Source organism: Rhinolophus sinicus, linkage group LG06 (assembly GCF_036562045.2).
Source record: "Rhinolophus sinicus isolate RSC01 linkage group LG06, ASM3656204v1, whole genome shotgun sequence".
Classification (NCBI taxonomy): domain Eukaryota; kingdom Metazoa; phylum Chordata; class Mammalia; order Chiroptera; family Rhinolophidae; genus Rhinolophus; species Rhinolophus sinicus.
Genome location: NC_133756.1, coordinates 74,411,324 through 74,438,799, shown reverse-complemented (window position 1 = coordinate 74,438,799; position 27,476 = coordinate 74,411,324). Strand labels below are relative to the sequence as shown.

General features: G+C 40.0%; 1 protein-coding gene across 5 annotated transcripts in view; it reads right to left on the bottom strand.

Moving 5' to 3' along the window:
• The window catches only part of ECI2 (enoyl-CoA delta isomerase 2), a 36,550-nt gene that overhangs the window by 6,819 nt on the left and 2,255 nt on the right, over nucleotides 1–27,476 (bottom strand). For 2 of the 5 annotated variants that reach the window (XM_019752362.2, XM_019752363.2), the window contains exons 2-8: nucleotides 12,525–12,639; nucleotides 12,126–12,288; nucleotides 9,482–9,580; nucleotides 9,059–9,247; nucleotides 7,111–7,180; nucleotides 930–1,032; nucleotides 63–183 (exon numbers count right to left, since the gene is read on the bottom strand). In XM_019752362.2, the coding sequence (XP_019607921.2) occupies nucleotides 63–183; nucleotides 930–1,032; nucleotides 7,111–7,180; nucleotides 9,059–9,247; nucleotides 9,482–9,580; nucleotides 12,126–12,233 (690 nt within the window). In that variant the 5' untranslated portion in view covers nucleotides 12,234–12,288; nucleotides 12,525–12,639. Of the gene's footprint in view, nucleotides 1–62; nucleotides 184–929; nucleotides 1,033–7,110; nucleotides 7,181–9,058; nucleotides 9,248–9,481; nucleotides 9,581–12,125; nucleotides 12,289–12,524; nucleotides 13,469–27,476 lie in introns of those variants that run through there. The other 3 variants (XM_019752360.2, XM_019752366.2, XM_019752361.2) reach the window with 2 other exon arrangements.

The following is a 27,476-nucleotide window of genomic DNA, read 5'->3' as shown; positions in this document are numbered from 1 at the left end:
GAGAATTCAAAGGATCTCATTTTTACTTGCATGACTTCCTAAGTTTCTGGGAGCTCACTTACCTTGTCGGACGCATACACAACATCAAATAGCCCAAGAGTGGTGACTGCGATTCCCACAGCTGGACCATTTACCACTGCGATCAGAGGCTTAGGGAAATCTATAAAACAACCTACAAAATCCCTACAGAAATGGAAATACAAAAGCATATTCAAATGTTTCAAAGCAGCATTACTAAAGTATAGGTAAGACAGTAGGAGTCTGAAATAACAAACTCTTCTGGCCAAGCTGGGTGTTTCTACATCACCCAGCAGGGCTTCCCTGTCTTGCCACCTCCCTGGTCTGACACACCAGGTTCATCCACGACACCCATCTGAATGGCACTTGATGGAAGCTCACAGAGTGAGTCCTACAGTTCAACCTTGTTTCAAATCTTGTATTCTGGGCAGTTAGGTCAGGGCTGTAAACCTCCTGTAGGCTTACAGATTAAGATGGCCGACTGAGCATATGCTGCCAAGTTACAGCTCAGTGGGAATCAGAGACTCAGCAGGGACAAATGAGACAGAATGAGAAGCCTTCACATCCTCTGTTTTTTGAGACTACTTCAAAGACTCCTATTACCAGCAAACATGGAAGTCATGCATTCCTCTGGCCAGATGAGAATTTGCTAAATTCCTCTGCCTCAATAGGAGAGAATTTGATTTACTACAGTTGACTTTTATGCTTTCCAAACAAATCTCATGGAGAACAGTAGAATGAACAGAAGTTCAAGTGACAGAATGAAGGCCCACCTATTGATAGAAGCAGTTTAGAGAAATATGCCTGTTCAAAGTAACAATTAATTACATTGACACAAAGAAGTATTTAAATAAATACCACTTTGATAAATACCAATGAGACCTCTATGATTAGACAAATGTCACTCTTACCTCAGCATAATAGCACTATTTTTAGCTTTCTCTTCTACTCCACCAGCAGGAATGTCAGTGAAGTTAGTCAGATCATTCCCACTACAGTAATAGTCACCATTTCCTGTAAATAAAATCAAGGAACTCACCATTCATCATTCATTCTATAATTACTGAGTATCTACTATGTACCAGGCTCTATGCCAACCACTGGAAACACACTGGTGAACCAGCTCTGGTTTTTTGCCCTAATTTACAGACTAGTTGGTAAGTTGGACATATATTGAAAAACACACAAATAATAAATGTAAGCAACCCAACTATGACAGAAAGGAGAGGTACATGATGATAATACGAGAGTATGTAATGGGGGTTTGGTGTAGTCAAGGAGTTTAGGGAGGGACTTTCCTAAGGAAGGGGCAACTGACTGAGATCTGAAAGGCAGGCAAGATTACCGAGAAAAAAGGGTGTGGGAAGAACATTCATGCAGAGGGAACAGCATGTGCAAATGTTCTGTGGAGGGGGGAATCTCAGTGTTTATGATGGGTTCAAAGAAGTGCCACCCTGCCAGAGCAGGAAAAGCCAGGGGGAAGAAGCTGATGTAGGATGAGGAAAGGCAAGATGGAACATGGGAGAATAGCCATTGAAGGTGTTTTATTGTTGTTGCTGTTGTAGTTTTAAATTCAATTATAATTTACATACAAAATGACCAGTTTTCAAGACTCAGTTCAATTAATTTTTTGATAATTGTAAATACCTGTGTGATCCATGTAGAACAAGATACAGCACATTTCTATCATCCCAGAGAAAGTTCCCTTGAACTCTCTTCCAGACATAATACCATCCCACCCTGTGTTGAGACTTTCTGGCTTCAATCACTATAGATTAGTTTTGCCTTTATCTCAATGGAATCATACAATATGCACTTTTTTGTGCCCGTCTTCTTTTAATGAACTAAGTTTTTAAGGTTCACCATGTTCTTGTGTGTATCAATTACTCATTCCTTATTATTGCAGAGTAGCATTCCATTGTATGAATAGTCAACAACTTGTTTATTTACCCATCTATTAATGGACATTTTGTTATTTTCAGTTTTTGGCTACTGTGAAACAGGCATAATTGTTCTTGTACAAGTTTTTTGTGAACATATCCTTAATTTATCTTAAATGCCCAGGTGTGGACTGGTGTGTCACCGAGCTGATGTGTAGTTCTATAACAAGTTGCCAAATAATACTCCAGAAGTGTTCTCATATCAGAAATGTCTAAGAGTTCCAGTTGCTCCACATCATTACCAACATTTGGTATCGTCTGTTTTGGGATTTTAGCCATCTAGTGGGTGAAATATCTCATTGTGGTTTTAATTTGCATTTCTTTGATGACTAATGATATTGAGCACATTTTCACTTCTTTTATGAAGTGTCCAAGTCTTTATCCAGTTTTTAAATCTGGTGGTTCATTTTATTAATTTGTAGAAGTTCTTTATGTATTCTGGATATTAGTCCTTAATCAGATTTATGTATGGCAAATATTTTTTTTCCCAGCCTGTGGCTTTATATTCATTTTCTTACTACTGTCTTTTGATAAGGAGACATTTTAAATTTTGAAAAGTCAAATGATAAATTGTTTCTTTTATGGTTAATGCTTTTTCTGTCCTGTCCAAGAAATCATTGCCTACCCCAAGGTAAACAAAGATATTTTCTTCTAGAAGCTTTATGTTTCTGGTTTTTATGCTTAGATAGCTATATTAAATTAATTTTTGTGTAGGGTGTAAGATGGGATTGAAGTTCATCTTCCCCCATATGGAAATTTAGTTGCTCTTGTACCATGTTAATAGATTTTTCTTTCTTATTTGGAAAAAGATTATATTGAAAGTAATGAGGAGACTGGACTGGGAATGGGAGAGGCTGGCAAGAGGGAACCAGAGAGACTAGATATGGGCTCACTTCAGTTCAGAGTCCACGGTGGCTTGGACTAGTGCAGAGGAGGCAGGGAAAGAAAAAGAACTGATTCCAGAGATACTGATAAGGTGAAATGGGATTAGACTGGACATGGGAGATGAGGGGGAGAAAACTGTCAATGAGTGTTAGGATTCTGGTCTACCTAATAGGGTAGATGTGCAGCCACCCACTGTGACTTGGAACACTGCAGAACATGCAGAGAGAGAAATGTGGGAGGTGACAGCCATGAGGAAGTGCCAGGTGGGTACACCAGTCTGGGGCATCCTGGACTGAAGCTATGCGAACCACTGGCATATAGACTGTTGTTGAAGTGTGGACATGGGTGAGAGAGCCCAGGGAGAACATAGAGAAGAGTGCCTAGGGCTAAACCTTCAGGAACTCTCCCATTTGATGGCCACGTAGAGGACGAATCTGCAAAGAAGCTCAGAGAGAGCAACCAGGGACGGGGGAAAACCAGGGGCAGGCTGTGCCACTGGAGCCCAGGGAAGACAGAACTTTAAGAAGGATGGAAAGTTAGATGAAACTTGAAAAACGTCCCAGTATTTAATGATACCAAGGTCAGCGGAGACCCAAGCAAACAGTAGAGATCCCAGTAGAATGGGTTCAAGGACAAGTTTCAAAGGAAAGAATCAAAGGACATGTTTGTTTTGCAGTAGGGCTTCGGACAGTTATATTTGGAGTACTGAGAAACAAAGAGCTATGTCTGATTTTAGCAGTATTATTACATAATAAATTTGTCCCTTAATATTTTTCTATATTTCTACCAGGAGCAAATAGTGCCACAAATAGTATTTTCAATAATTTTATGAGCAATAAAACTTCTTTTCCAAATTCTTATGCTAGTCATATATATATATATATAATATATGTTGTATTATATATATTATATATATATAAGATATAGATAGATAGATAGATAGATAGATAGATAGATAGATAGATAGATATAGATATAGATATACTGGGGGTGCCAAAAAATGTATACAAGTGGACACTTTGGCCAACGTTGCTCAAGCAGTAGTTTGCCATAATGAGAAGTGTCTGGACGCTGATGGTAACCACTTTGAGCACCTCTTGTCATTGCAGAAGTCAAACGTGACTTGTATTCATCTTTTTCTATTGGTATATATTGAGTATTACAATTTTAACAGTTTTTTTTTTCTTTCTTAAAATGTGTATACATTTTTTGGCACTGGGTGTGTGTGTGTGTGTGTGTGTGTGTGTAATAACATTAAGAGCTGAGCTGTCCTGCTGACTCAAAACAGAAGTGATGGACAGTAAAAAGAAATAAAAAGGTGCCTGAGAGTTCAGAAAAAAAATGAAAGAGAAAACCATAGCCATTAGGGAAATGATGCATTAGAAGCAGTAAAAGGAGAAGAGACATTGCTAAAAACGCAGTCAGGGCATTGGAGTACAGGATTGAGACAACTGAGCAAAATAAAGGGAAGACAAGAGTTAAGAATTCAGAGAAAATAACAGATAACAGTCCCCAACAGACCAGACATTTCTTTTCCATAACTAGAATTTCTTTCAAAGAGAACAGATCAATTGAAACAAAAATATTCAGAGATACTATCAAAGAAAACTTGAATTAAGGGCTTAGTAATCAGTTTTTAAAAAGTGATAAAGAATGGGAAAGTATCCCATGGTCATCTAGGGAAAAAAATGATCTTATAAAGGGGCTAAAAGCAAAATTAATAGTAGCCTCAACATTTTCCAAGCAACATTCAATGCTAGAAAATAATGGAGCTGTATTTAACAGACTATACACTTGGAAGAGACGTTTAGGGGTATCGGGAAATTCATGCTAACTTTTTCGCGTTTCATAGGGGCAAACGACAGATACTGTCCAAAGGGAATAATACAAGATAGAGACGTTGGTGTGTACCCCATAAACCTATGAAAGGAATTACGAAAATAAGTAAAAAGCTTCCAAACTATGAGAAATAAAACACACACAAAGCAAAAGAAGGAAAACACAGACCATGAAGTAAAAAATAACAATCAAAAAAGCATTACAAATAGAAAGCATGTAAGGTGCCAGAACTAAAACCTAACAGGTCTGTCATACACATAAATCTAAACATGTAAACGCATCTTTATGAGAAAAACGCAGACTGGATCAAAGGGAGAAAATACAACAATGTGCAAAAGACACTCAATAAAAAAATAATTCAGAAAAGTGTAAAGTTAAAACAATGGGTAAAGGTTTGCAGACAAGTGCAAACGATACTGAAGCAGGTGTTATGGTATTACTATTTGACAAGGTTGAGTTCAAGGCAAAAAGCATTAAATGAGACAAGACAGCCATTTTGTAATAAAAAATAAACTCCACAGTGAAGACCTGACTATAAATTTTTTAGTGTAAATGAGAAACAGAAACCCACAGACACAGACAATAGTTTAGTGGTTACCAGAGGGTAAGGGGGATGGGGGGTGGGGGTGGGAGATGAGGGTAAGGGGGATCAAATATATGGTGATGGAAGGAGAACTGACTCTGGGTGATGAACACACAATGGGATTTATAGATGATGTAATACAGAATTGTACACCTGAAATCTATGTAATTTTACTAACAATTGTCACCCCAATAAATTTAATAAAATAAAAAAAAAATTAATTAAAAAGAAGCCTAAGAAAATAAAATTCCTAAAATGAAAAAAAAAAAAAAATTTAGTGTCAATAAGATACAAACTTGCTTTATTTGAACAAAAAGGAAAAACTCACAGAAACAAAGATGCCTTTAATTCACTCTTTTTTAATCTAAGACAAATTCACTAGGAGCAAAAGCAGAATTTGGCGAATCTAAATAATATCAATTAGAAAGGTAAGTCCAACTGATCTATTTTTTTACTCTACACCTTAAAAATAAAGCATGAATACTTTTGAAATGCTCCTGGATGATATAAAAAATTGGCCATTTTCCAATTCTTTATCTTCAAGATAAAGATTTGAATAGATAGTACCGTGTTTCCCAAAAACTAAGACCTAGTCGGACCATCAGCTCTAATGCGTCTTTTGGAGCAAAAATTAATATAAGACCGGGTCTTATATAACATAACATAACATAACATAACATAACATAACATAACATAATATAATATAATATAATACTGAGTCTTATATTAATTTTTGCTCCAAAAGATGCATTAGAGCTGACTGTCCAGCTAGGTTTTATTTTCGGGGAAACACGGTATATTATACTTTTATTAAAATATAGTTAATTTAAAAACATTACTTTCCTGTATCAAACCAGTGGTATGTCTAGACTATTGTTTTTCTTATCTCCATTCTCCTAAATTACCTGGGTATACACATGAAATACCAGGGCCATCTTCAATGCTTCCCTTTCATTCCCTTGAATCAGCTATTACATTTTCCCCACACAGCCCCCCCACCCTTTTTTTTTCAGTAAAAGCTATCTGATATGTCTAGATAATATTTATTTTACAAATTTCAACAAAAATTAAAAGAAAAGAAAATCACTCCTGCTTCTGCCATGCCAACAAACAGTAACAGCTATCTTCTATCGAGTATCGGCTATGCTCCGTGGCCTTTACCTGCGTTATCTCATGTCATCATCTCAACCATTCAATGGGGTTAGTAAACACTCTTCTCCATTCAGGAAGCAGAGGTCACCCACAGATAGTAAGGAGTAAAGCCAGGATTTAAACTCAAGTTGTTCTGAGTCCTGCACTTAATTTAAGCCCACTGCGCATGGTGCCCCTTCCAGATGAAACAACTTTCTTTTTCCATGTTCTCATCAGTCCAGGTCCCTGGGCATCCATCATACTTTCCAGTTTGATACAATGCTGACGTAATTTTTAATATTTTAAAAAATGATCTTAAACATTTTCTATATTGTTGGTCTTTACAACTTTAATTTTTAATGCTTGTGCAATATACAGTCTTGTGGATTTTCTATAATTTTCATTTTTATTCTATCATGGCAACATACTTAGAATGTTTTTACATTTTCACGATTATAAGTAATGTTACAAAAATTATCTTTCTTGCATAAGACTTTTCCCTTTGGGAGGTACCCAATTTTAGTACCAACGGTATTTTTCTTACCAACTGGTATCTGCTTTTTACATGACAAAGATATCAATCTTGTGTCTATTTTTCATATATTTAAGAATTAGAGTCTCTCAGTACTAGAAAAGATCTTAAAGTTTATTTATTTAATTTCCTATCTAGTACGAAATACCACAAATAGAAAGAAATCCAAGAAAATGTCTTACCTGTTAAAACAGTTATGGTTGAGTCATCCTTGCTTGCGGTTTTAAGTGCAAGCATGATCTCATAATACATCTATATGAAAGAGGGAATACGAGGAAAAGAAAGGAACTCTGAAAATGAGACATCACTCACTGGATTCACTAAATGTCAGTATGCACGCCTGCTCTTGGCAAAGTGCCACACATTTATGTTGGTTGTATTTACATAACCCAAAAGGCAGCCCAACACATTTGAAAGGAGTTTCATTCATTTTATAATGAATTGAATTATGTACCAACTGCTACAGTATATGCTGGGGCTATACCCACTTTTTTCCAAAAGTGAACAAATAAGATAGACCTTGAGCTAATGGAGGGGCTAGCTCTAAAATGGGTGGGAAGTACAAAGTAGCAGGAAGCTCAGAGGAGGCACTGATCTAGGGTGGGGAACAGGATGGGAGGTGTCCAGAGAGAGATTTCCTAGAAGCAATTTTTCAGTTGGGACCTCAAGAAGGAGCAGGAGGTTCCTAGGCAGTCTGGGAAGTGTTAATGAGTGTTAAAGGGCTGGGATTTTCAAGACATTGTAATGACAATCAAAGACAATGGGCCCAATATTTCAAATCAGCAACACCTCTGAAAATCTTGGCTGTGTAGTTGTTATAGCTTTTAATGCATTTAAACCAGTTACAGTTTCTACCTCAGATGAGACTTCACTGTGGGAAGAGAATGATGATGGCTGATATTTACAGATACACAGACACTGAAAAAAAAAAAGTATGGACTTTACAAAATATATGAATAAAGGTGAAATCATTTCCACTGAGGGAGGGAATGAAGAAGTCATTCCATTAGTATTATAGATATGATGACACACGCAGCACGACAGGGTAACTGGCAAGAGCCAGGATTAGGAGATGGGTATATCGGGTTTCAGTAAGGTTTTCCTGCTTATTAGTCATGTGAATTTGAGCAAGTTACTACTTAATCTAATTAGTTTATTGTTAAGTAGTAACAACATTGGGCTCCTTGTGGGGATTAAATAAACCTCTGTGTGGAAAGCGCTGACACATATTAGGCACTGTATAAAGGGTAGTTAGTGCTATTATTACCATGATAATATATTATGTTGGTGCAAAAGTAATTGCGGTTTTTGCAATTGTTTTTAACCTTTTAAATAGCAATTACTTTTGCACCAACTTAATAGAAATGAATAGGGGGAAAGAAAATACAGTTTGAGAACCAAATGTTTTATTAATTGAATGGCACATATCCAACTTCATGGAATTGTTATCTAAGACTGTTTTAAGTTATATGCTCTTTCTGCTACGATGTAGATGATAAATCCAATGAAAGGGGTTACACCTTCTCAAATTTTACTCCCTCTCCAGCACCAAGCATCCAATTAATTCTTTGTAAGTTTTTCAAGGTGAAAGGGCTTACGTGCTTATTTTTATTATCATTTTAGTTCAATGAGAGGTTCAAAGACTAAAGTTGCTCTTGTGAAGTAGAACATTTCAAGCAAAGCTGGGCTGCAATCTATTTAAGATGAAGTCCTTCTCGCCTCTCTACTTGTATAAAATAAAGCTCCACGCAGGTAGAACAGCACTCACTGTCAAGCCTAAGTGACATGAGGATACTTCTGGGGACAGTCTATATGGACCTTAGCGAACCTCTAAGCATATTCACTTATAGCAACGTATAGTCCATTGATATTAATTTATCTGGGCTTCCATCATTAGGAAAGTTACAGAGGTTCTGGGGCATGTAGGACCTGCCCGAAGCCCACAAATTCTAAATAATAAGTGCCCAACTCAGTTGTATGAAGATGTAGCCACAATTACTAATCTTTCTGAACAGACCAAATGAGATCACACAAAAAGTAGGATAGATGCTGAAACACTGTAGTTTTTGAGTGTAACAGACAGAGGAAGAAAAGAACAGGAGGATGAACTTCCAGGGCAGGTAAGGTCACCTGAGTGCTGATTGCATTCTTTTTGATGGGCCGGTTCAGCATGATCTTTGTGATGCCGTCTTCAGAGGTCACCACCAGGTTTTCATATCCCTGTCGTTCCCTGTCTGCTCCAGGCTTCGCTTGGCTAGAGGACTTGGATGAAGAAGTCAAACTGGACACCAAGTCCACATAGTTTTGCCGGGCAGTTTCCTGAAGAGAAGATGACAAGTAACTGCAGCCCATGGTCAATGAATAAGCATTTGGAGAAACTTAACTGTGCTGAAAAGTAGCATCTTGCAATGAAGAAAGAACAGAGGTTCTGATTCAATAGTGTTACATCAAGATCTCGAAGGCTCCATCTATAGTAGATTGATAATGAGAAACACCTAACTTCCTTTAGGAGTATAGCAATTAAAATAAAAGCAGAGTAACAAGTAAATTTACCTTGGGCAGATTGCCAAGAACATTCCATGCATCCCATTTGGCCTTATTGACCAAGTCAAACACACCTGGTTTGGGAATACTACAAGGTCCTTCAGTGGCCTGTGAAAGGAGGGGCAATTATTAGCCAAATGTCCATCCATGCAATTTGAAGCCTTAAATATTTAAGATCCATAAAATGCATAACTAGCACGAATGCACCTTTCCCTCCCAAACACTTTCACAAATGCATAAACAACAGAAAAAAGACTGGAGAGACAAAATGTGCCATTGGCTATGAGTCTCTAAAATAAGTTATAACTGCTCGCATATGAAAGTAACGCAAGATAAAGGTTATGGGAAAGCAGTTTTCAAAAACTCGAATAGTTCATTAGTTTTATACTGATGATCACATTTTTCACATACAATAGAATATTCAAGCAAACAATCTTCAAGCATAACTAGCCAATAAACATTTGGAAATCCACAGTATATTCTAAAAACCATTCAGAGGTACAAAAACTACCACTAATTCAGCGGTGGATTTCTGGTAACTGAACAACAGAGATGTAGCTGAGGGAGCAAGGTGGGGCTGTCAGAGCCACTGGCCCTTAGGAAACTGAACCAAAGGACTTGAATTGAAAGCAAAAAGCAACAGACTTTACTTGTCTGAAGGACTGAGTGAGTGTTTTCAGATGAATAAAATACCCTACTCAACTATTTTTCAGAAATGACAATTTAAAACCCCACTTAATAACCACATTTAAAAAAATTTAATTTCATAATATAATTGGCTAAAAGAGGAAAGGAAAAAGAGGCTTTGAAAAACACAAGGCAGTAAATGAGGCTAAGACTTTGGAAAAACAGAGATAAAAGTGGCTCTGCAAGAATCAGGCACCTGAGAAACTAGAGCAACAGTCCTCAAGACTTCCCCAAATTGATGCCCAGTGCCAGGCTGGGGAGGTACTGAGACCGCCTTCAGGTTCAATAATCTGCAAGAATGACTCACAAGAACTCACTGAAAGCTGTTACACTCCGATTACAATTTATTGCTGGAAAGGATACAGGGCAACATCAGCAAGGGAGGAGATCCATAAGGGGAAGTCTGGGGAAGGACCCACCTCCCGTCCCCACTGTGGAGTTAGGACAGTGTACCCCTCCCAGAATCGATGGATGACAAACAACGAACATGGAGCAGCACCTAGGGAAGGTCACTGAAGCTGGGGTGTTCAGAGTTTTCACTTGAGGCTCCATCGCATAGGAATAATTGAAAGTGTAACTGAAGCCCCACCTCTAAATCATATTGTTACTATCGTGTGGCCAGTCCCACTCTAGATCACTGTTAGACTCTCCAGGGAAACAAAGACACTCCTATCAGACATGGTGTTTCAAAGCTGTAGATATTGGGTAACCTATGGTAACCTTGCCCAGAAGCCAAGGGCAAAAGCCAGATCTCTTTTTGGGCAAAGTTAAATTCTTCACTATACACACCCATATGAAAGTAAGAGAGGCTCAGCCCAATCACAGGAAGAGAAAATCAGAATACACAGGAGCCCAGAGAGGCTGACTTTCCAGAGTAGTCAGTCCTTAGACATTGCAACTTAAAAACTTAAGTTTTACAATTTTGTTATAGAAACTTTCAAACATAAACAAAAGTAAATTATAATAAATTCGCAATATTCATCACCCAAATTCAACAACTATCACTTTTTGCCATAGTTACTTCCCCATCCTTCCTTTTTTCTTTTTTGCTTTAATTATTTTATTGAATTCCAAACACTATACTATTTCACCCCTATATACTTAGTATGCATTCCTATAAAAACAATCAACATTTTCTTATATAACCACAACGCCATTAACTGAAGTTCCTAGGTGTCATCTAACACTCAGTCCATATTTAAATTTCCCAGTTTTCTCACACAACTTTTTCAGTTGATTTATTCTAATCAGCAGCCAAATAAGATCTACACATTTGGTTGTAAAAGCCTTTAAGTCTCTTACTCTGGAGTGATCCTGACCGGTTACTTTTTGAGTAATAGCATTTGAGAGTCTAATATACAAACTCTTACGTATACACCTGTGAAAAGCTGACATAGGTGGAGTCACTTTAAAATAGAGCCAGAGCAGCTACTGCAGAGGAACTGCCTTGCACGTCTTGGTCCTTGAACCTTTGCAATGTTTGAACTAGAAAAATAACCTTTGATTGGGACAAAGCAATACTGTCCTATAAACAATTTTTTTGTGAAACCAACAGGAAAACTAGCATCCAGACCACAAGGACTATTGATTTTGGACACTCTTTCTGAAGATATAATGAGTCAGCCACATGTAGCTAAAGAGTAACTCAGTTTGTTAGCACCAATAGGAATTTCTTTCCTCTACTCATATAATCATTTCCCTTTCTTTTCTCATAAAACTCCCTTGCCTTGAGACACAGTTTGGGCTTCTGTCTGCATCTGTGCCCAAAACTGCAATTCTGTGATCTCAAATAAATACTTGTCGCCTCTCACTGTTTATTTTTAGGTTAATACATTTTTTTTAGAGGAAAGGCAGCAAAACAACCCCAAAGTATTAAAGCTGAATTTTAGTAAAACATACAGCATGTGTATCTGAGGAGCCACTTGCTCAAAATGTCTCTAAATTATACCAGAACGTAGGCATTTACCTGCTTGTATAGCGCATAGAGTTTCAGCTTCACTTCATTCCCTGGATCCTTCTTCAACAGCTTCACCTGATTCATTGCATTTTCAAAGTCTTCCTGACTGGCTCGCATTGCTGTTCCACTCACGTGCAGCTGAAGTGCTGGGAAACTAATGACCTGCAGAGGACTGCAAACAGGCAAACTGATTTCTAATTATTCCCAACCCTTATATACCAAAGTGCTGTTCCTCTGTAAATATTTTCCATATACTTGCCCCAGCAAGCTGACTGCAAATGGTTAGTGGTTTCCAAAATTATCCCTAGATAAGAAATCAATACAGAAGCTAACTGTAGTAATTTTATAATAAAGGAAGATACTATCCAGCACGTTATTTGTAGCAATTCAAATTAAATACAGCCATACCTTGGAGATACTGTAGGTTTGGTTCCAGGTATTATATCCACTCAAAGTATCATAGTAAAGCAAGCCTCTTGCTGGTATAGAGGTTCTTCCCTTCAATTTGTAAAAAATGCAATACCTGTGAAGTGCAATAAAGCCAAGTGCAATAAAACGAGGTATGCCTGTATAGATATTATAAAAGCAGCCAGAGCCCAAGGGCCATGTAAATTTTGCCACAGGCAAGAAGTAAATGAAAGGCAAGGCAAGATAGAAGCAAGCAAGTGTCTGAGACCAAGGGGGTAAATAATGTGAACAGAAAGAATTTAGTCTCGCGCCCAAAGTCCAGAAACAGCCTCTGCAGTCACTGATTAACAAAGTATAAACTATTATCAGGTTAGTTATTTCCTCTCTGTGGGGACAGAGCCAGGAGAACAGTTTCCAGGCTCTCAGCCTCACGTGGAAAGGTGCTGGCTCGGGTTGTAGTAGATGGCCCTCAGCTATGACTAGTTGGCCATCAGCTGTAACCTGTTAGTCATTAGCCACTAATATAACTGCCGTGGCTGGGCTAGCAGGCGTGGATTGCAGCGAGCAGGTTGGTTGGTTGGCAGAGAAGCAGTCGGCAGATTGTGGATCATGTGGATCCTACTTCCTGTGTCTCACCCGGCCGCCAGCGAGACTGGAGTGCAGGAAGACCCCCTGTTGGGGTACTGGCAGATGTTTCCTTTTGTGTCATAACCAGCTGCCATCCAGGATATAGTGGTATGATTCCCCCATCTATGGCTCTGTGGGTGTTCCTTTTTGGCCTCACCATGTCCTGCATTCTTATGTGGGGAGCGGGACCAGCGACCCCGCGTTACACTCTCCATTCAGCAAAACGTGTTTCCCAACATGCACAGAGGTGGAAGGAGGGGATAATGGGTGAAGATATAAGAAATGTTCAAAAGAACAGATGAGACGCGTGGGGACAGAGCCAGGAGTGCAGATTCCAGGCTCTCGCCCTCACGTGGAAAGGTGCTGACTCAGGTAGTAAATGGCCATCAACTGTGATTGGATGGCCATCAGCTGTGGCTAGTTGGCCGTCAGCTGTAACCAGTGAGCCATTGGCCACTAATATAATTGCTGTGGCTATGCTAGCAGAAAATGGGGGCTAGCAAGAAGATGGTGGCTGAGCTAGCAAGCGCGGATTGCAGTTAGCACGGCAGATTGCAGCTAACAAGTGGGGTTGGTTGGCAGAAAAGCAGATGGCAGGTTGCAGATAGTGTGACTCCTGCTTCCTGTGTCTCCAACCCAGCTGCCAGCAAGACTATAGTGGTATGACTCCCCTATCTATGGCTCTGTGGGTGTTCCTTTTTGGCCTCACCATGTCCTGCATTCTTATGTGGGGAGCAGGAACTGAGACCCCGCATGACACCCTGCATTACACCTGGCACAGCGAGCAGGGTACGGTGCCGGCCAAAGCTCCCCAAGGGGCAGTGGAGCAGTTTGTACGTATGAACACTCAGTCTCAGGAAGACCAGGAGGAGCAGCTGCCGGAGAGCTGGACCCCCATGGAGGGGTGGGAAGATGTGGACGGTTCTCCAACCAGCATACAAGCCAGAGAAAGCAAAGGTCGTTGCGGCCATGTGGGCTGGGAAGTGCTTGCTGAGGCCCTCACCCACAGGTTGGGGAGGACTTGGAGCCCTTGCCCTGCGGAGAGGGCACACGTTGTGGTGCACAGCGTGGCAAGTTACTGTGGACTACGGGGAATGGGCTCTGTGGGGACAGAGCCCCAGAAAGTAGTTTACAGGCTCTCGGCCTCACGTGGAGGGGTGATTGCTCGGGTAGTAGATGGCCATCAGCTGTGGCTGATTGGCCGTCGGCTGTGGCCGGTTAGCCGATTGGCCGCTGGTATAATTGCTGTGGCTACGGAAGAGAGCCCAGGAGAGCCAAGGATTGCTGAGGAGAGCTGAGGACTGCCGAGGAGCCGAGGAGAGCGGAAGAGAGTGGAGGAACAGAGCTGAGGAGAGTAGAGGAGAGTCGTCGGTCGGTCAGTTGGCGGAAAGGCAGACGGCAGGTCACGCGTCCGGTGGGCCCAGCCTCCAGTGAGACCATAGTGGTATGACTCCCCTACCTATGGCTCCGTGGGTGTTCCTTTTTGGCCTCACCATATCCTGCGTTCTTGTGTGGGGAGTGGGAGCAGAGACCCCGCAGGCCGCCCCGCCTGAAAAATGGCGCAGCGAGCAGGGTCTCCCGCACGACAGGCTCCATCCCCAATTTAATGGACGACTTGACTGTTTGCTTGGGAACATACCACCATGTAGTGGAACTGGCAGATGTTTGCTTTTGTGTCTCAATTGGCCGCCATCGAGAATATGTAACCACCTTGGCTATGAGCCACTACTGTTCCAGCACGGTGACAAGAAGCCTAGCTGTGCCCAGGAAGACTGGCTGTGCCCAGAAAGACTGGCTGTGCCCAGAAAGACTGGCGATACCCTGAGAGGTCCTGGCTGTGTCCAGGGGATCTGGCTGTGCCCAGAGAGGGTGGCAGTGCCCCGAGAACCCTGGCTGAGCCCAGGAAGTCTGGCTGTGCCCAGAGAGAGTGGCAGTGCTCTAAAAGGCCCTGGCTGTGTCCAGGAAATCTGGCTGTGCCCTGAGAGAGTGGCAGTGCCCTGAGAGGCCCTGGCTGTGCCCAGGGAGACTGGTGGTACCCTAAGAAGCCCAGGAAGTTTGGCTGTACCCAGAAGGACTGGTGGTGCCCTGAGAAACTCTGGCTGTGTTCAGAGAGCCTGGCTGTGTCCAGGATATAGCATTCACCTCCAGGCTCCCTGCACAGGGCCCCTACGGGAAGATGCTTGTCGCGTAGATTGTGAGGCGAGACCCTGTAGGGGTGGAGTGTGGGGACAAAGCCAAGAGGCAGTTTCCAGGCTCTCAGCCTCACATGAAAAGGTGCTGGCTCAGGTAGCAAATGGCCATCAACTGTGATTGGATGGCCATCAGTTGTGGCTAGTTGGCCGTCAGCTGTAACCAGTGAGCCACTGGCCACTAATATACTGCCGTGGCTACGCTAGCAGCAAAATGGGGGCTAGCAAGATGGGGGCTGAGCTGGCAAGCGCGGATTGCAGTTAGCAAGTGGGGTTGGTTGCATGACAGAGAAGTGGACGGCCGGTTGCAGATCCTGTTGATCCTACTTCCTGTGTCTCCAACTCAGCCGCCAGTGAGAATATAATGGTATGACTCCCCTATCTATGGCTCAGTGGGTGTTCCTTTTTGGCTTCACTATATCCTGCGTTCTTATGTGGGGAGCAGGAGCTGACACCCCGCATGACATCCTGCATGAGAAGACGTCACAGAAATGAAGGCACCGAGGTGGTCTTCTTGACTTCTCCTCCGGAACTCACCACAAATTGAACATCTATAACCCATCAAAGGACACTCTGCTCATCACACAGAACTTCTAAGAGACTCTTACAAGGATTACTTGAAGGTGGGCAAACTGGGCGATCAGGGGAAGAGGGAAGGGAGCGGTGTGGAGACGTGGGGGCCCCAGGACACAGAACAGAGATCACAAGAGCCAGGAGGTGGGCTCTTTCCCTGCGCCCCACAGCTGATTTCTCTTTGAGGCAGTAACCTCAGCTGAGATCTCCAGCTGGACCCTAGGCACCTCCCCCCACTCTCCCAGAGCAATCCTACTCCTGCCCTTCCAGAGCCTCAAGTAGGTCTCTGAACTGAGGAGTAATGTCAGATTACAGAGGAGCAGCCCAAGTGTTCAGGATCTGGAAAGACCTGGTTTGCAGCTGTGACCTAGGGAAGAGGCTGGGAAGAGTGTGACACTGCTGGGCTGGGAGAGAGAAGACTCCTCCATCTCCAGCCTCCACCTTTTCTGGCCTGCCGGCAGGGCAATTACAGCTGCAGAGACACACTCAGGGGTCAGCAGCAGGTGGCAGAGGCAGCTCTGGGCTTTCAGCAGCTCAGAAATCTGCCCTCCACACCTCCCCAATGAAAGAAGTGCCCTAAGACTCAGGAGACCTGGGCACAGGGAATAAGACCACCTCACAGTGGCTGGCTGTGGTGCTCTCAGCACACATATGTTCAGGCGAGAGAAGAAACTGCACTGACTTTGTAAAAACTACCATCCACACCCCATATCCCCACTCATCTAGAACTGCAGTGCCAGGGTCACTCTGGGTGCCAGTTGGCCAGCTCTGCCTCTATGAGACACAGAGGACTCTTTGTACAGCAGAAGACAACCTGGAGATTGCTTGGTGGGTTTAAGCCAAGACTGGTGCTGCCTTTTTTTTTTTTTTTTTGTATTACTATCACTTTTACCATATATATATATATATATATATATATATATATATATATATATATACACACACACACACACACATATACATATATATATATATACACATATATACATATATACATATATACACACACACACACATTTTCCCCTTTTTCGATCTCTTCTTTACTTTTTTCTCTTACCTGCCCTACTTTTCCTCCTACTTTTTCTGCGTTAATTTTTTTTTTGATTTTTGTATTTTTGATATTTTTGCCTGTGTTGAGTGTGGATTATTGGTTGTTTTTACATGTGAGTGTGTTTGGTTTTTCTTTGTTGTTGTTCTTGTGCTTAAGAGCCCAGCACAAGAGGCCCAAGATTCAACACACCCAGAAGCCAACTCCAGACCAACCAGAGTATTACTGGGTTTGACCTAAAAGTGACACACCCAGAGGTAATTCTCTACAGGCACAAGAGCCCATAAGGGCCAAGCCTCATCTGAGCAGTCAACTGTCACGCAGCAGCTTATCCACTGTGGGCACAGCCAAGTCTCACAACTACTCAGCCTAGGAGTCAATCCCACCTACTGACAAGCCAAAAGCAATTAAAGCTCAACTTAAAAAATGGCAATAGCTATGTACCTATCAATAATAACTTTAAATGTAAATGGATTAAATGCTCCAATCAAAATACATAGGGTGGCTGAGTGGATGAGAAAGAAACACCCTTGCATATGTTGTATACAAGAGATTCACCTCAGATCAAAACACACACACAGGCTGAAAGTGAAGGGTTGGAGTAAGATATTTCATGCAAATGGAAATGAGAAAAAACCTAGAGTGGCAATACTTATATCTGACAAAATAGGCTTTAAAATGAAGAATATATTAAAAGACAAAGATGGGCACTATATAATAATAAAGGGATCGATCCGACAAGAGGACATAACCCTAGTAAACATCTATGCATACAACATAGGAGCACCTAAATACATAAAACAGATATTGACTGACATAAAGACAGAGATCAACAGTAACACTATCATAGTAGGGGACTTCAACACACACCTGACAACAAGGTACACGTCTTCCAGACAAAAAACCAATATGGAAACAATGGCCTTAAATGACACATTGGACCACTTGGATTTAATCAATATTTTCAGAGCATTTCACCCCAAAGCTGCAGATACACGATCTTCTCAAACGCACATGGAACACTTTCCAAAATAGACCACATGTTAGGCCACAAAACAAGTCATGATAAACTTAAGAAAATTGAAATCATATGAAGTGTCTTCTCTGACCACAGTGCTATGAAATTAGACATGAAATACAGGAAAAAAACTGGAAGACACACCAATTCATGGAGGCTGAATAACATGTTACTAAATAATGAATGCGTCAACGATGAGATTAAGGAAGAAATCAAAAGATATCTCGAGACAAATGAAAATGAAAACACAATGACCCAAAATCTATGGGATGCAGCAAAAGCAGTCCTAAGAGGGAAATTCATAGCATTGCAGGCCTACCTACAGAAACAAGAAAAAACACTAATCAACAGTTTATCTTCATACTTAAAGGATCTGGAAAAGGAACAGCAAAATAAGCCCAAAGGGAGTACAAGGAAGGAGATAATAAAGATCAGAGTGGAAATAAATGAAATAGAAACCAGAAAAACAATACAAAAGATCAATGAATCCAGGAGTTTGTTTTTAAAGAAGATAAACAAAATCAACAAAACTTTAGCCAGACTCATCTTAAGAAAGAGAGAGAGGACCCAAATTTATAAAATCAGAAATGAAAAAGGAGAAGTGAAAACAGACACCACAGAAATACAAAAAATTTTAAGACATTACTATGAGCAACTATATGCCAACAAATTAGACAATCTGGAAGAAATGGACAATTTTCTAGAAGCATACAACCTTCCAAGGCTAACTCAAGAAAAAATGGAAAACCTGAATAGACTGATTACCACCAGGGAAGTTGAATCAGTAATCAACAATCTCTCAACAAACAAAAGCCCTGGACCAGATGGCTTTACAGGTGAATTTTACAAAACATTCAAAAAAGAATTATCACCTATTCTCCTCAAGCTCTTCCAAAAAATCCATAAGAAGGGAAGGCTTCCAAACACTTTTTACGAGGCCACTATCACCCCGATCCCAAAATCACACAAAGACACTACAAAAAAAGGAAACTACAGGCCGATCTCTCTAATGAACATAGATGCAAAAATCCTCAACAAAATATTAGCGAATAGAATTCAGCAATATATTAAAAAGATCATACACCATGATCGAGTGGGATTCATTTCTGGTATGCAAGGGTGGTTCAATGAATGTGATACACCACATTAACAAAATGAAAAATAAAAATCATATGATCATATCAACAGATGCAGAAAAAGCATCTGACAAAATCCAGCAGCCATTTATGATAAAAACCCTTAAGAAAGTGGGAATAGAGGAATTATATCTCAATATAATAAAGGCCATATATGATAAACCCACAGCTAACATCATACTCAATGGGGAAAAGCTAAAACCATTCCCCTTAAGATCAGGAACAAGGCAAGGTTGCCCACTTTCTCCACTCCTATTCAACACGGTGCTGGAAGTTTTAGCCACAGCAATCAGACAAGAAAAAAAAAAAAAAGGCATCCAAATTTGTAAGGAGGAAGTAACACTGTCATTATATACAAATGACATGATACTATATGTAGAGAACCCTAAAGGATCCATGAAGAAACTATTAGAGCTGATAGATGAATTTAGTAAAGTAGCAGGTTACAAAATTAATATTCAGAAATCATTTGCATTTGTATATACCAATAATAAAACATCAGAAGGAGAAATTAAGAAAACAATCCCATTCACAATTGCTTCAAAGATTATAAAATACCTGGGAATAAATTTAACCAAAGAAGTAAAAGATCTGTACTCAGAAAATTATAAGACACTGAAGAAAGAAATTAAAGAAGATACAAATAGACGGAAATGCATACCATGTTCATGGATAGGAAGAATTAATACAGTTAAAATGTCCATGCTGCCTAAGGCAATATACATGTTCAATGCAATTCCCATCAAACTACCGAGGACGTTTTTCACAGAAATAGAACATGTAATCCTAAAATTTATATGGGACCATAAAAAACCCTGGATAGCCTCAGTAATCTTGAGAAATAAGAACAAAGTGGGAGGTATAACAATACCTGACATCGAATTACACTATAAGACTACAGTAATCAAAACAGCATGGTACTGGCATAAAAACAGACACATGGATCAATGGAACAGAATAGAGAGCCCAGAAATAAATTCATGCCTTTATGGTCATTTAATCTATGACAATGGAAGCAAGAATTTATGATGGGGTAAAGACAGTCTATTCAAAAAATGGTGCTGGGAAACCTGGACAGACACATGCAAAAAAATGAAGCTGGACCACCTCCTTACACCATATACAAGAATAAACTCAAAATGGATTAAAGACTTAAATGTAAGACCTGAATCCATAAAACTGCTAGAAGAAAATATAGGAAGAAAGTTTACAGACATTATCCAGAGTAATAACTTTACTGATATATCCCATCGGGCAAAGGAAGTAAGACAAAAAATAAACATATGGACGTCATCAAAATGGCGGCGTGAGGTGAGCCTCTGTAAAGCTCCCCTGGAATTTACAACTAACCGAACAACAATAACTCCACAAAAGACTCCCTGCACAGCAGACAGGCAAGATGAAGAGGCCCACTACTGAATTCACCTACAGGTGGGCGAATCGCACGAGCGGGGGAGGAGGGAAGGGAGAAGTGTGGAGATGGAGCCGCAGGCGAATGACGCAGACCTAGCTCAGTGCGCCGAGCTCGCTGCATCCTGGAATTACCGCAGCTGTGGGAGAGGGAAGAACTCGGACTGCTAGGGCTCCGCTTATGGCCCACAGGAATGAGGGGGCAGCATATAACACGGCTGAACCCACCGCTCACGGCAGAGACCTCGGAGAAAAGACTGAGGGAAGGGGGTGAAAATGGTGGTTTAAGCCCTTACTGCCGAGCAGAGAACGGAAGCCTTAGGCACTGAGACTAACCGCCCCCTCCCTACCCTCCCAGAGCTCGCACAGCCCCCACCTGCCCAGTGCTGGAAGCGGAACAGTAGCAGTGTCAGATCAAAAGAACAAAATATTTGATGTTCTGAGAACTGTGGACAGCAGACACAGATTTGCAGCCCAATTAGTTCCTGCAAAGGGGAAGGAGCTATGGACGCAGGACCGGCTGTGGTGATGGTTGCTGCCAGTGCTCTGGGCCATCTCTCACAACTCACCCTGACCCTGGCACCACCTATCTGGGCAGATCCCTGCAGGAGTAAACAGAACTGCTGAAACATACGGGCTCTGAATCTGGTGCAGGAAGAGCTTTGGAACTTCAAAAGCTCTCCACATACTCACACAGACACTGGGCCCTGTGACCTAGGCGAACTACTAACAGAGGAGAAGCACGTCTCCCAGGGAATCCCCCCATTGTGTGAGAAGCTGGAATAGTGTAGAGAAAACATAGCACTACCGTGTGAGAGAGAGAAAAAAAAACGCTGCAGTTGGAGAAAAAATAAAATATTCTACCAACAAGTACTGGAAAACAAAATACAGCCCTCTTCCTATCAACCTGTTGCAGAACCCACTCCTGTAGATGTCTGGGAAGAGAAATAGTAAATCAGTAATTGCCATGAATAACCAAGGCAACAAGACAGCTCAGAAAGAAAGTGAAAAGTCTCCAGAAAAAGAACTTAAAGATATGGAAACATGTGACTTCAATGACAGAGAATTCAAAATTGCAGTTCTGAAAAAACTCAATGAGATGCAAGAAAACACAGATAGGCAGTTTAATGAACTCAGAAACACAATCAAAGAACACCATGAGCATTTTACGAAAGAGCTTGAAATTTTAAAAAAGAACCAAATAGAATTTCTGGAGATTAAGAACTCAATAGAAGAAATTAAGAATGAAATAACCAGCTTAGGTAGTAGAGTTGACCAGATGGAGGAAAGAATCAGTGACATCGAAGATAGAAACCTGGAAATGACACAGATGGAAGAAGAAAGAGACTTGAGACTTAAAAGAAATGAAAGAACTCTGCAAGAACTTTCTGACTCCATCAGAAAGAGCAATATAAGAATAATGGGCATACCAGAAGGAGAAGAAAGAGAGAAGGGAACAGAGAAAATATTCAAACAAATTGTTGATGAGAACTTCCCAAACTTGTGGACAGAACTGGATCCTCGAATCCAAGAAGCAAATAGAACACTGAGTTACCTCAATCCCAACAGGCCTTCTCCAAAGCACATTGTATTCAAGCTGTCTAAAATCAACGACAAAGAAAGAATCCTCAAGGCAGCCAGGGAAAAGAAGACGGTAACTTACAAAGGAAAGCCCATTAGATTATCATCAGATTTTTCAGCAGAAACTCTACAAGCCAGGAGGGAGTGGAACCAAATATTCAAACTATTGAAAGAGAGAAACCATGAGCCAAGAATAATATATCCAGCAAAGATATCCTTTAGATATGAAGGAGGAATAAAGACCTTTCCAGACATACAGAAGCTAAGGGAATTTTCTAATACACGACCTGCACCACAAGAAATACTAAAGGAGGCTATTCGACCTCCATCAACAGGGATAATTTGTGGCAACCAAAACATAAAAAGGGGGAGAATAAAGGCCAGAACCAGAATATGGGGATAGAGAACGTAAGCGTGCTGAAGACAATGGAATACTATAAATATCAAATTTCAGTTTACATAAACTTAAGGGTAACCACTCAAAAAAAATCCAGAACTGAAATATATACTGTAATAAAAGAAGAAACAGAAGGAAACATCATAGATAACCACCGACAGAAATAACAGACACCAACAAAAAGACAAGGAAACAGTAGAGACACAGTCTTACCAGAAAACTAAAGATAGAATGACAGGAAATCCTTATATATCAATAATCACCCTAAATGTAAATGGACTGAACTCACCAATAAAAGGCACAGAGTAGCAGACTGGATCAAAAAACTAAACCTAACCATATTCTGTCTCCAAGAGACGCATTGCAGCTACAAGGACAAGCATAGACTCAAAGTGAAAGGGTGGAAATTGACACTCCAAGCAAATGGTATCCAGAGAAAATCAGGTGCAGCCATAATGATATCAGATGAAACAGACTTCAGGGTGAAAAAGATAACAAGAGACAAAGATGGACATTTCATAATGGTAAAGGGGACTATACAACAAGAAGACGTAACAGCCATCAATATTTATGCCCCCAATAAGGGAGCACCAAAATTTACCAAGCAACTACTAACAAAACTAAAGGGAGAAATTGACCAAAACACAATTATACTAGCGGACTTAAATACATCATTGATAGCTATGGATAGATCATCCAAACAGAAAATAAATAACAAAATAGCAGCCCTAAATGACACATTAGATGAAATGGACATAATTGACATTTATAGAGCACTTCATCCTAAAACATCAGACTATACATTCTTTTCTAGTGTACATGGAACATTCTCAAGGATAGACCATATATTGGGACATAAAATCAGCCTCAGCAAATTTAAGAAGATTGAAATCATACCAAGCATATTCTCTGATCACAAGGCTTTGAAATTGGGTATCAACTGCAAAAAGAAAGCAGGAAAAACACAAATACATGGAGATTAAACAACATACTTTTAAGAAGAACTGGGTCAAAGAAGAAATTAGAGGAGAGATCAAAAGATACATAGAAACAAATGACAATGAAAATACATCCTACCAAAATTTTTGGGATGCAGCGAAAGCAGTTTTAAGAGGGAAATTTATCTCATTACAGGCCTATCTCAAGAAACAAGAAAAATCCCAAATAAATAACCTCATGTTACACCTTAAAGAACTAGAAAAAGAAGAACAAGTGAAACCCAAGGTCAGCAGAAGAAAGGAAATAACAAAAATCAGAGCAGAACTAAATGAAATAGAGAACAAAAAGACAATAGAAAAAAATTAATGTGACAAAGAGCTGGTTCTTTGAAAAGATTAACAAAATTGACAAACCCTTGGCTAGGCTCACTAAGATAAAAAGAGAAAAGACACTAATAAACAAAATCAGAAACGAAAAAGGGGAAGTTATCACAGACACCACAGAAATACAAAGGATCACCCACCAATACTATGAAGGACTATATGCCACCAAATTCAATAACCTAGAAGAAATGGACAAGTTTTTAGAAACATATTGCCTTCCAAGGCTGAATCATGAACAACTGGAAAATCTAAACAGACTGATCACCAGTAACGAAATTGAATCAGTCATCCAAAACCTTCCCAAAAGCAAAAGTCCGGGACCAGATGGCTTCACTAGTGAATTCTACCAAACCTTCAAAGAGGATCTAATACCAATCCTGCTCAAACTCTTCCAAAAAACTGAAGAAGAGACAGTACTCCCCAACTCATTTTATGAGGCGAACATTACCCTGATACCAAAACCTGGTAAGGACAACACAAAAAAAGAAAACTACAGACCAATATCTCTGATGAATACAGATGCAAAAATCCTAAACAAAATTCTAGCAAATCGAATACAACAATGCATTAAAAAGATTATTCATCATGACCAAGTGGAGTTCATCCCTGGGGCACAAGGATGGTTCAACATCTGCAAATCCATCAATGTGATACATCACATAAACAAAATAAAGGACAAAAATCATATGATTATATCAATTGATGCAGAAAAAGCATTTGACAAGATACAACATCCATTTATGATTAAAACACTTAATAAAATAGGTATAGAAGGAAAATACCTTAACATAATAAAGGCCATATATGACAAGCCCTCTGCTAATCTCATAATTAATGGTGAAAAACTGAAGCCCTTTGCTCTACGTTCAGGAGCATGACAGAGCTGTCCCCTATCATCTCTGCTTGCAACATAGTGTTGGAAGTCCTTGCCAGAACAATCAGGCAAGAGAAAGAAATAAAAGGCACCCAAATTGGGAATGAAGAAGTTAAATTATCACTCTTTGCAGATTCCATGATGCTATACATAGAAAACCCTAAAGACTCCACCAAAAAACTATTAGAAACAATCAACAAATACAGTAAAGTTGCTGGCTACAAAATCAACGTACAAAAGTCCATTGCATTCCTATATACTAACAACGGAATCTCAGAAAAAGAAATACAAAAAACAATTCCTTTTGCAATTGCAGCAAAAAGAATAAAATACCTAGGAATAAACTTAACCAAGGATGTGAAGGACTTATATGCTGAAAACTATAAGACATTTTTGAAAGAAATTGAAGAAGACACAAAGAAATGGAAAGACATTCCGTGCTCATGGATTGGAAGAATCAACATAGTTAAAATGGCCATATTACCCAAAGCAATATACAGATTTAATGCAATCCCCATCAAAATCCCAATGGCATTTTTTAAAGAAATAGAACAAAAAATCATCAGATTTGTTTGGAACCATAAAAGACCCTGAATAGCCAAAGCAATCTTAAGAAAAAAGAACAATACTGGAGGTATCACACTCCCTGACTTTAGCTTGTACTACAGGGCTACAATAATCAAAACAGCATGGTATTGGCAGAAAAACAGACACATAGACCAATGGAATAGAATGGAGAACTCAGAAATAAAACCACATAAATATGGACAGATAATTTTTGACAAAGAAGCTAAAAACATACAATGGAGGAAAGACAGCCTCTTCAATAAATGGTGCTGGGAGAATTGGATAGCCACGTGCAAAAGAATGAAACTGGACTGCTATCTGTCACCATGTACCAAAATTAATTCAAAATGGATCAAAGACTTAAGCATAAGACCTGACACAATAAACTGCATAGAAGAAAACATAGGTACTAAACTTATGGACCTTGGGTTCAAAGAACATTTTATGAATTTGACTCGAAAGGCAAGGGAAGTAAAAGCTAAAATGAACAAATGGGACTATATGAAACTTAAAAGCTTCTGCACAGCAAAAGAAACCATCGACAAAATAAAGAGGCAACCAACTGAATGGGAGAAGATTTTTGCAAACAGTGCCTCTGATACGGGGCTAACATCCAAAATATACAAGGAACTCATGCAACTCAACAACAGAAAAACAAACAACCCGATTGAAAAATGGGCAGAGGACCTGAAGAGACATTTGTCCAAAGAGGACATAAAAATGGCCAATAGACATATGAAAAAATGCTCAACATCACTAATCATCAGAGAAATGCAAATAAAAACCACAATGAGATATCACCTCACCCCAGTCAGAATGGCTATCATCAACAAGACAAATAGTACAAATGTTGGAGAGGCTGTGGAGAAAAAGGAACCCTCAGACACTGTTGGTGGGAATGCAGAGTGGTGCAGCTGCCATGGAAGGCAGTGTGGAGCTTCCTCAAAAAATTACGAATAGAATTACCATATGACCCAGCAATCCCTCTCCTGGGTATCTACCCAAAATATATAAAAACATTTATACATAAAGACATTTGTGCTTCAATGTTCATCGCAGCTTTATTTACGGTGGGCAAGACATGGAAACAACCAAAATGTCTTTCGATAGATGAATGGATAAAGAAGTTGGAATGTAATACTACTCGTCGGTAAGAAAAGATGAAAAGATGATATAGGAACATTTGTGACAACATGGATGGACCTTGAGAGTATAATGCTAAGTGAAATAAGTCAGACAGAAAAAGCAGAGAACCATATGATTTCACTGACATGTGGTATATAAACCAAAAACAACAAAAGAACAAGACAAACAAATGAGAAACAAAAACTCATAGACACAGACGATAGTTTAGTGGTTACCAGAGGGTAAAGGGGGTGGAGGGTGGGAGATGAGGGTAAGGGGGATCAAATATATGGTAATGGAAGGAGAACTGACTCTGGGTGGTGAACACACAATGGGATTTATAGATGATGTAATACAGAATTGTACACTTGAAATCTATGTAATTTTACTAACAGTTGTCACCCCAATAAATTAAAAAAAACACATATCGGATTACATTAAACTAAAAGGTTTTTTCACAGCAAAGGAAACCATCAATAAAATAAAAAGGGATCCTTCTGAATGGAAGAAGATATTTGTCAATGATATATCTGAAAAGGGGTTAATATCCAAAATTCATAAAAACTCATTCAACTCAACTCCAAAAAAGACACAAACGACCCAATTAAAAAATGGGTAGACGACATGAAAAGACATTTTTCTAAAGAGAACATACAGATGGCAAACAGACATATGAAAAAATGCTCAACCTTACTAATCATTAGAGAAATGAAAATAAAACCACAATGAGATACCACCTCACCAGTCAAAATGGCTATCATTGATAAATCAACAAACGAGAAGTGCTGGTGAGGATGTGGAGAAAAGGGATCCCTCGTGCACTGCTGGTGGGATTGCAGATTGTTGCAGCCACTATGAAAATCAGTATGGAAGCATCTCAAAAAACAGGAAAAGGAACTATCTTATGACCCAGCAATTCCATTCCTAGGTATCTATGCAGAGAAATCCAAAATACTAACTCGAAAAAATTTATGCACCCCTATGTTTATTGCAGCACTATACACAATAGCCAAGACATGGAAACAACTGAAATGTCCATCGGTAGACGACTGGATTAAGAAACTGTGGTACATTTATACAACGGA